Source organism: Bos indicus x Bos taurus, chromosome 27, assembly GCF_003369695.1.
Source record: "Bos indicus x Bos taurus breed Angus x Brahman F1 hybrid chromosome 27, Bos_hybrid_MaternalHap_v2.0, whole genome shotgun sequence".
NCBI classification, from domain to species: Eukaryota; Metazoa; Chordata; class Mammalia; order Artiodactyla; family Bovidae; genus Bos; species Bos indicus x Bos taurus.
Genome location: NC_040102.1, coordinates 25,145,112 through 25,155,750, shown reverse-complemented (window position 1 = coordinate 25,155,750; position 10,639 = coordinate 25,145,112). Strand labels below are relative to the sequence as shown.

At 41.8% G+C, this 10,639-nt stretch overlaps 1 protein-coding gene across 1 annotated transcript in view; it reads right to left on the bottom strand.

The window, feature by feature from the left end:
• Nucleotides 1-3,556: 3,556 nt before the first annotated feature.
• The window catches only part of TNKS (tankyrase), a 161,726-nt gene continuing 154,643 nt past the window's right edge, over nt 3,557-10,639 (bottom strand). Inside the window, exon 27 of the mRNA XM_027530098.1 lies at nt 3,557-9,186. Coding sequence (XP_027385899.1) covers nt 9,100-9,186 — 87 coding nt within the window. The 3' untranslated portion in view covers nt 3,557-9,099. The remainder of the gene's footprint in view (nt 9,187-10,639) is intronic.

The window sequence follows — 10,639 nt, the reverse complement described above, 5'->3', positions numbered from 1 at the left end:
GGTAAGAGGAGAAGGGGACGACAGAGGATGAGATGGCTGGATGGCATCACTGACTCGATGGATGTGAGTCTCAGTGAACTCCGGGAGTTGGTGATGGACAGGGAGGCCTGGCGTGCTGCGATTCATGGGGTCGCAAAGAGTCAGACACGACTGAGCGACTGATCTGATCTGAACAGGTGTGTAATGGCATGTCGTTTTTCAAATTTGCATTAACATCTTTTCCTATGCTTATTCGTCATGTGTTTACCTCCTTTGGTGAGGTGTCTGTTTAAGTCTTTGTTCTATTTTTTACTCAGGTTGTTGATTTTCTTAACATCCAGTTTTAAGGATTCTTTGTATATTTTGGATAGTAGTGCTTTATCAGATATGCCTTTTGCAAATATTTCTCCCAGTCTGTGGCTTATCTTCTCATTCTCTACCCAGAATCTCTTGCAGAAGTTGTAAATAAAAATTTAGCTTATCAGTTTCTTTTATAGATGATGCCTTTAGTGCTATATTTTAAACAGTCATTGTGATCTGGGGGTTCTAGTTCTACATGTAAGGAACTTCGAAGGTGTAAGTCCTAATAACACGTCAAAAGCCAAACAGAGTGAAAAATCAGCTCTCCTAGGATATGTAAGAGAGGTAAGGACACAGGGGAAATTGTCCCCGAGACTGGAGAAGTTGACAGGCAAATACAGAGAATAACAATTTACTGGAGCTGAGATTCATGAGCTGAGGTTGCTCGGGGAACCAGTACTGAGCAGGAAAACAAGAACTGCAATGAACTGCTAGAGGCTGAATGTGGATAACCCTGAGAGCTCAAAACTCCAGCGGGACCCAGTCATCGGGGACTGTGACAATTCTGTGAGATTTATTTACAGGAGCTCAAATAGGTTCTCATAGTAAACACTGGAGAAAAATTTCCTTGTTCTTCAGGCAGTAGGAGAGAGAAAGGAACCATTTTGAAATAAACCACAACCTCTGTTCTTAACAACCTTCCCTTATGAGAACTAGCTGACCAGGGTCTAAATCAGCAGGCGCTCACCGTGTGTCCAGGTCTACTCTGTAGGAGCTCAGTTCCCATACAAAACTCAGCAGAAAATGCTAGTTTTAATTCTTACAGCAACTCTATGAACTTCTAGTAGTAGGAGACCCATTTTATAGTCTTTATTTTTAGCTGAACTGTGGGGCATGAAAAGTGAAAGTTGCTCAGTTGTGTCCAACTCTTGGTGACCCCATGGACCCCATGAACTGTGGGGCATATGGGATCTTAATTCCCCAACCAGGGATTGAACCTGTGCCCCCTGCATTGGGAGCATAGAGTCTTAACCACTTGACCATGAGGGATGTTCCATTGGAGCTTATTATACAGAATGAAGTAAGTCAGAAAGAAAAACATCAATACAGTATACTAACGCATATATATGGAATTTAGAAAGATAGTAACGATGACCCTATATGTGAGACAGCAAGAGACACACAGATGTATAGAACAGTCTTTTGGACTCTGTGGGAGAGGGCGAGGGTGGGATGATTTGGGAGAATACCACTGAAACATGTATATTATCATATGTGAAGTGAATTGCCAGTCCAGGTTCAATGCATGAGACAGGGTGCTCGGGGCTGGTACACTGAGATGACCCAGAAGGATGGGATGGGGAGGGGGAGAGGGGGTTCAGGATGGGGAACACATGTACATCTGTGGCTGATTCATGGCAATGTATGGCAAAACCACTACAATATTGTAAAGTAATTAGCATCCAATTAAAATGAATAAATTTATAAAAAAAAGAAAATGAAGGGACTGAGGCACTGGGAGGGTAAGAAGCTTCCCAAAGTCACGTGGCTATTAATAGTAAGTGGCAGAGCCAGGCCTTGAACTCCGGCAGTTTGAGGTGTCTTCATCCTATACGGTCTTTCAGCAAACTTGCTGCACTTACAGACTACGTAGCCGGCCAGATTTCTCGTTACACTTCTGCTTTCTCCTAGGACCCCAAGAGCACTTGAAGACCTTCAGAATATTCCTACTAAATAACTTTGGCAGAAATTATTCCTACTTGGCAGATGGAAGAGACCCAGAGCCCCCGTAGAATTTCCTGGGGGTTGTGAACCAATCTGGTGGTCCACAGCAGCCATGGTTTCCTGAAAACTCCAGCCTCTTCATACCACCATGGATTCAATCCATGGTTTTCTTCTTTTTAAACTGTTTAAAACAAAATTAAGTATAGGTATTTTACAATGTTCTGTTAGTTTCAGGTATACGGCAAAGTGATTCAGCTTTATATATAGATTCTTTTGCATTTAGGATATTACAAGATATTATAGTTCCCTGTTCTATATTTTTGTATTGTTCAGTCACTCAGTCATGTCTGACTCTTTGCGAGCCCACGGACTGTAGCACACCAGACTTCCCTGGCCTTCACCATCTCCAGGAGTTTGCTCAAACTCATGTCCATTGAGTCAGTGATGCCATCCAAAAGTAAGTCCTTGTTATTTATTTTATATATGGTAGTTTGGATCTGTAATTCCTAAACACCTAATTTATCTTATGCTTTGTATAACATTCTCCAGACTTGTAAGCAGAATTATCAAAGTAGAGATGAATAGAATTACTTTTCAAATCAGCCTTTGACCAAGTAAAGTATGCCAAGAATCCTATTAAAAAAATGAACATGTCACCTACATATTGTCAGACGTCTTATTCATTGTTAGCTCTACAGGACAGGTGGGGTTTGGCCAACTGAAGTCCTGCACCATCCCCTTCCCCTTGTTCTAGACGCAGATCTTTAGAGCAGATGCTAAGCTGCAAATCTGGCAGCCAGGTCTCAGCTGAATGGGAACTGATCACCTTTTATATTATTTGTTTGCGTTGGATCTTAGTTATGGCCATGTGGGCTTAGCTGCCCCGTGGCATGTGGGATCTTAATTCTCTGACCAGGGATCGAACCTGCGTCCCCTGCATTAGTGGGCAGATTCTTAACCACTGGGCCACCAGCAAAGTCTTTGGATGACCTTTGTAATGCCAGGTGCTCCTTCAGCTTAGACGCCCACTGTGCTGTCTTATGATTATAAAATAACAAGGAAAAATGAACCGTGCCCAATGACAAAGGGTCACAAGTGCTATTCATAGGGTGCACTTTCTCTAGCCTGAGTCACAGCCACCAAAGCAGTGCCATCACAAGAGGCAGGTAGTCCACTGGCTCCTGTGCCCCACACTCCCACGATACAAGGAGGGAGTGAGGTCCGGAGCCATACCACTTTGCCGGCCTCCCAGCTGCCTTGGGAGCCAGAGTGAAGTCTGTCTCCAAAGTGCGTGCCCCGTTGTTGTGAAGATATTTCTAAAAGGCAGCTGTGCTTCTGCTATTGCTGTACCTACCTCAGTGACTCCCATGTGGGCTGCGAGGTGAGGGTAAGGCCCTTCGTGCGGGTCTCATAGAGACTTGTCCGAAGATGAGAGGGAGCTGTTGTTTGTCTTTTCCGGCAGTTTTAGGGCAGTCGCATTAAGGTTGGTCAGGTTGAATGGAACAAACAGGGAAATGAAAACACTTCAGAGCTAACTGCTACCCACATACCGTATACTTTAAAAATGTTTTTATTGAATATTAAACAATTACAAGTACTGTAAGTTAGACATTTAGCCAAAGCACAATTACAGGTTAAATATAATCATAAAGATGTCTTAAATAGAAACCCACCATGCAGGCAGGTTGAGTTCCTTGACGCTCTCTTTTGGAAAGAAGAGGGTGAGGGGGAAGAAAAGGTCCTCCAATCCATGTGAGAGTGAAGTCTAGAAGAATTTACATGCTGTAAGCAATTTCCTACAACCAAATCAACAGGGTTGCCAGATTTAGTAAAACGAAACAAAACAAAGCCAAAAAGCCCAGGATGTTAAGTTTGAATTTCAGATAAATAATAATTTTTTACAGTAAATATATGCCAAATAATGCAAACCATACTTAAGCAAAACAATTATTTATCTGAAATTCAAATTTAACTGGGTGTCTTTTATCTGGCAATTCTACAAATAGACAAACGTAAAACAGGACAGGAGAGTGAATTGAACTCCCTGCCATTGGTGGGTCACAGAGACTACAAATAAAAACATTACCAATAATGATAACCGAAGAGTCACTACGTTGGTTATGTACACAGACCAACATCACAATGAGAAGATACACTTACTACTTCAAATGCTGTTGCCAGGAAACACTCTTGATTTCCTCAAAGCTGGTTTTGTAAATGTTTTTGAGAAACCTTGATATAAGTACCTTTTAGTCTGTAGGTATCAAAGACAATAGACAGGGTGAGCTTGAAACAATGGAAGCAGAAGCAGGTATTCTATGCACATGAAGAGTTTAAATATTCTGTGTCATGAATAGAATGGTTATATAGTCAAGGTCGGCTTCTAGGTCTAGGCTATCAGCCTCAAAGATTTTGGTTCCTTTCCAATTTTTATTGTGTTTTCTAGCTGTTCCTCCTGAGCCTTGGGAGGGGCTGGAGGCATGTAAGGGACCTCCCCCCGCTCCACCAGGGTTTAACTGTACTTCTCTGCAAACACAAAGAGACATCAAGGGGCTTCAAGAGCTGCCTGCGGAAAAGGGCAGGCTTATGAAGAATAACCAAACACTCTAGATCCTAGAGCATGAGAAATCTGTTTGAAAAAGATGGGTGGTGGGGTGTGTATGGAGATGTGAAAGTGTAAAGCATAAAAGCAAATGTGAAAAAATGAAGAGTCAGAATGCAGTCACCTCTACCGTGTGAATATTCTCTCAAAGGAGTTAACAACCTCTGCAGATGTTTAAAACTGGTCACTTTGTGAGCATATTTGGTCTTGGGGAGTATGTAAAATCTTAGCTTCCTACTGCTTGTCACTTATCACTGTGGTTTATATTTTTAAATGATTCAAAATTAGCTTGTGCAACACTCAAATTCTACATGGTATCTATCACTTCATGAGTTGCTGGTAATCCCTACATGCACAAAACTTCATGGGTTTTGAAATCATTTCCCTCAACCAGAATGTTTGATAGCTGAGGAAGTTCAGCTGCAGAGGAATGGGGGATGGTTTGATTCTCTCAGCTCCTCTGCAGATAAAGGAGGATTCCTTAGAAAATAGATTCTTGTCAACTAAGTTTACCAGGTGGGAGATACATGGAGATACACCCAACATGCTGACATCTTTCACATGCTGAGAAATGGAATTACAACTCTGTGTTTATTAGGATATAAAAGATGAAAAGTTCTCTGCCATAGCTAAGGCTTTCTTAAGAAATTTTAATTGTCTATTAATTTCAAAATGCACAAGGTATCTGAAGTAGTCTTACTTTTTAAGTTTTTTTTTAATGCATTTCCTTTTCATATGCTAGACGTATCCAGCCAAAGCACAAATATCATCTTCACAATTACTTTCTTTTAATTTCTCTGTCACTGATTTGACATCAAAGTTTAGTCTTTAAATTTCTGACACATGAAACCCTATCTTAATGTTAGTTTTGAGCGCTGCCTGAATGATTAAAATCTATAGCTCTATGTCAGATAACTGCCCAAAAGAAAAATACAGAAAAAAGGCTGTTTATCATAGATTATCATACAAATAGGATCTGGATATCCTAGGGGAAAGGTGCTTAAAAATACACACCATTTCTGTTTGAAAGTGTTCACGGAAATCCAGAAGGTACAGGTGTTTAAGAACGAGGGTGAGCAGTGGCCAAGTGCAGCTGTGAGATAAACATAGACAACTTATTGCATTCTAATGCTGTTTTCTAGCGTACACCAAAATTTTATTTTTTGAATAGAGGCTATGATATTACTCTATATTACTTTATTTGCCACATTTAGGCATTTCTCTGCACGTATCAATGCACTTCGCTATTTGGAGAGCAAAGAGAAATTAGTGTAGCCACTAATATCAAGCTCAAAGGAGCAGGATGTCATCTCACACAAACGTCCTAGTGTTGTTTACTTATGTCACTGAAAAGCCAGGAATTCCAAATTCCAAGAAGAAAAAGATGAAGGAAGGATTCTGGTTGTACTGCTATTATTCTGCACAGAATCAGAACTGTGGGTTCCATGCTGTCATCTGTCAACAAAGTGGCCGAATCTTCTAGGCAGAGAACATGAGGCCTACTACCTGACTCTGGTTGTGAACTGGAAACTGAGGTACAGTCGCTGTATGTATGCAAGACTCAAGACAGAGAAAGGAGGCAAATGAGTGGGGTCAAAGGTAACTGCTGGAGCTAATCCTAAATCCGGATTAGCAATCTGGGGAAAAGGGAAGGAGGCCAAGAACAAGGAGAAAAGTGCCCAGTCCAGACCACTTAACTGATGCCAACAGCTAGCAAACCGGGCCATCAGGGCTAGAAGCCCTTTGATGTCAGACGTGCAGTGGGCTGGAGGGTCTGGATTCTCTCTTCTCTGTGGTTTGGGAAACAGAGGGCCCACTCAGGGGCGGGCGTACTGGAAGCCCTCACTTGCTAGTGTTTCTGTAGAGCGTGTACAAGAAATTAACTGCATCTCAGCCTAGCCGAATGCCATGCTTTTAAGACCCACTACTATGGGTGGAAACTCCAAATGCAATCAATGTCTGCTAAGTTGAAACGCGCTCAGGGTAACCTTTGGTTTTCAAGTTTTGAAAAAATGTATTTGGCTCCTATGAGATACTGATTACCTCATTCTCTTCAGCAGATGAGTAGTATGTACACATTCCTTCAAGAACTACTACATACTCAAATCATTACAAGACAAGAAGCACAGCAAATGTCTTCCTTACACAGTACCTTTACTCGGCACACAGAATGTCAGATATAACATTGGCAGTTTAAATACCGAACCACGGCTTAGCTTCTCAAATATAAGGCTGAAGTTTCAAACTGGCACATCCGTTAACCTAGTTAGTGTGACGGAAACGACATATAACCACAGTTGAGTGGGTAGTGGCTTCTGTTTTTAATGAAGCTATAAAGCTTTTGAGATCCATACCATATTCATCCTTTTTACTTAACTAAAAATCACAGCTGTGTTTACCATTTTAAACTATATCTAATTGGAGGCAAGTAGTATACACTTTCACAGCTACTGAAAACGACACAAATGCCAATTCCTTCAACCCACTGTTACAAACACAGCAAAAAAGAAGGAAGGGAGGAAAACAGCCCTCTTCATGAATATCAAACTTGGGAGCTCTGTGTGGAATTCTAGTGCTATTAAACAAGTAGCCAAGACACAAACACCCAGCTTGGGTCACTAAAACTTCAATAGAAGCAACAACTGAGGCTAATTCTTGATTTAATTTTGAGGACCCATGCAAGATTCAGCTATAAAACTCAAAACTAGTTCCTGATGCCTAGTTCTAGCATTGGACTCAAGCCAAAAGGAAAGCAAAATGTGTGTTTTTAAGACCCTATTCTAGAATCTTTGCATGTAACCATTTTATTTTTCTTTAGGAGATTAAATGAAGTCACAGCTTAATCAACCTGCATTAAAAAAAAACAAACAAGCAAATCAGTTTTCAGGACTGTAAATTGAAATGGCAAGTTTGCATCACACTGTTTTTCCTTTTTTTCTGCCACATTTATATTACTTTGCTTCGAAGCTGAGTAGACACACAGCATGTCCATGTAAATATGTTAATGCACTCAATTCAATATTCAGTTAAGATGAAAAGGACCAGTGTGAGAAACGTCACAGATAATTTTTTTTTTTTTACAAGTGTCAACGTGCACTTGACAAATGTTGAGGGAAAAAAAGCAAAACAGTGATTTCAAGAAGAAACAGTATGACTATTTCTCTCATTTAAAAAACAACCGAAAGAGCTTTGGTTTCCATTTTTGTTCTCCTCATCTATTAAGCAGTTTGAGACAATGGTTCAAAAATTTAGTGCAGGGACCTATGTAAACTATCTGAAGCACCTCACTCAAAATAAACCCCAAATCTGGAGCAAACAAAAGAGTTCTCCCATTTGTGCCTACCCAGTGACTAAACAGGATTTGAACCCCAGCTTTCTAAACTAGAGGAGCAATCAAGTAGTATTTTTGTGTTTCTACTGGAGTATGGTAATTCCACCGAATTGGGAAGTAAGGCAGCTGCTTCTGGGGCGACAGTTCTGGTGGTGCGGGTTAAGTGAAGGGAAGTAGTGTTATCTTGGAGAAGTCCTCGTGGTCCTCTTCTGCTGCTGTATTTTCGCACCTCAGGCCCCTCACGCGTCTTAACAATGCTTCTGGATTCACAGGCCTCCCCGGTGGTCTCCCCTCTGAACGTCACCACAGCCTCACCACAGCCTCTCACCGGCTGGGCTCTTCCTGGCCCTCCAGCACCATCCTGAACGCCTTGGAGGCAGGCCTGCATTGGGAAGTGCGAGTGGCTCTCATGGGCTTCGACTTGCTCTGAACCCGGGAGTTCCTAAATCAGGTGGATGCTGGGTGCTTTTCCCTTGTAAGACTGGCCAATCATAAAAGGAAACTGAAATGTGGCGTTTTTCCTTTCCATCTCCGTTTATGCTGATAAGAGGTACAGATAAAAAATAAATCAGTGGGGGAAAAAAAGTGGACACTAAAAGCCTTGCTCAGCCGGAAGCTCGGGTTATGTCACTAGTGATTTTAGTCAGTGTGACTGTGCAAAATATCCTCAGGAAGGCTCGGGCTCATTTTCAAAGTAAGCAACAACAATGATAGCAACAAAAAGTGGATGATAATGCTCAGAAAAAACTAAAAAATGAGCCTGTCATATGTGTATATTTATTATATACACGGGCCATATGTAGAAAAGCAAATGTAGTGTGTGAATTGTGAACATTTGGGAAAAGTATTGGTTATGTTGTCTTTTTTCCCATTAAGTCTAGATCGAAGTAGTCCTGTCTTAGCGATGGATAACTGCAATGAAAATGAGCCTGAGATATATTAAAAGGCCGCCCCTGTAAACATTTCCTCAAAGGGAACAGTAGCAGTTGAGTATGTATCAGTTACTCATACTATATTCATCACTATCGCAATGCTTTATAAAAGACAAACAGCTTATTTCTAGGCTGTCAGGGATTTACAGAATATTGATTTTGTTGAAAACAATCCACTGTCATCCAGGCCTGGGCTGAAATCCGATCCGGCCTTTACCAATGGGCGTTCACTAGGTCTTCTGTTCTGCGGCTGTCGCGGTCTGTGAAGGAGCTTCCGGCTTCATGATCTGGTATGTGATCAGATACTCTGGGTATGCCTGGAAAGGACAGGAAGAAAGCATTATCATCCTTTGGGCAGGTAAGATACTGAAGCCCAGCTTCACGTGGATGCTTCAGAGGCTGCTGGTCATAACCCATACTCTACATACACCTTGAGAGCCTGCAAAGGCCAGCTAATTCATAGGTGCCTGGACAGTGAGGAGGTCCACTTTCATCTCTGTACGTAAACCTGTGTAAACCCTGTAATCCTAGAATTGCTATCATGTTATTTTACCTCTGAATACTGTAAATTCGTCACACCACATTTACGCCTCCCTAGAGTCACATGCCATGGGAGAAGGCAATGGCACCCCACTCCAGTACTGTTGCCCAGAAAATCCCATGGATGGAGGAGCCTGGGAGGGTGCAGTCCATGGGGTTGCTAAGAGTCAGACAGGACTGAGCGACTTCACTTTCACTTTCCACTTTTCATGCATTGGAGAAGGAAATGGCATCCCACTCCAGTGTCCTGGCCTGGAGAATCCCATGGACGGAGCAGCCTGGTAGGCTGCAGTCCATGGAGTTGCACAGAGTCGGACACAACTGAAGTGACTTAGCAGCAGCAGCAGCAGAGTCACGTGCCAAAAACCAGAAAACTAAGGCAAAGAAAAATCTTTCTCATGTCACCTCATCGATTGCTGTCACACAGCATTTTCAAGAAAAGTCAAAGACAGAATAATTCACTGAACTGATTTCAAGTTAATCATAGATGATGAGGTAACCCACTGAGTGAGGTGTGGGGGGAGGCGAGGTGTGCGGGGTCACCAGTAACCTAGAGGCAAGAGTTTGGAGGTCATTTTGACAAGTTGACTAGTGAAAGGCAACTTTGACAGGAAAGAGAATGGCTCTGAAGATGAGCCTCTACCCCTGTCTTCTATGATCCTTTGTGTGATACATCCTTTTGCTTGTAGAAAAGTTGCTTAAGCAAAGGAATCGGTAACGCAAGTATTTGAATTTGGTAGTATGGTATTTTAGATTCCCAACACATGTAAAATTTAGGCAGATTCTAATGGTATGAATGACTTAAAGATCATTTTCTGAGTGCTTCTGGTTCTTACTCACTAGGCTACTGAATTGCTTCTGTGTATAATGGCAACCCACTCCAGTGTTCTTTCTGGGAAAATCCCATGGACAGAGGGGCCTGGAGGGCTATAGTTCATGGGGTCGCAAAGAACTGGACACAACTGAGTGACTGAGCATATAGTTTGAGATAGGAATTAATCATATCAAAGTCCAGAAGTAGGCTTTAAGGCAAGGGAATTAATAAACTTCAGGACCAGAAGGGCCCAGGATAGACCAACAAACATTATTTCCTGTCAAGTCTTACTCTAAACCCAAGCTGGTTCTAAGAGCATACAGCATATTTTTTTAAGTACTTAGAAGAAAAGATTCAACAATCACTTTTAGAAGCCAAATTCCCTGATAGCTCAGTTGGTAAAGAATCTTCCTAGA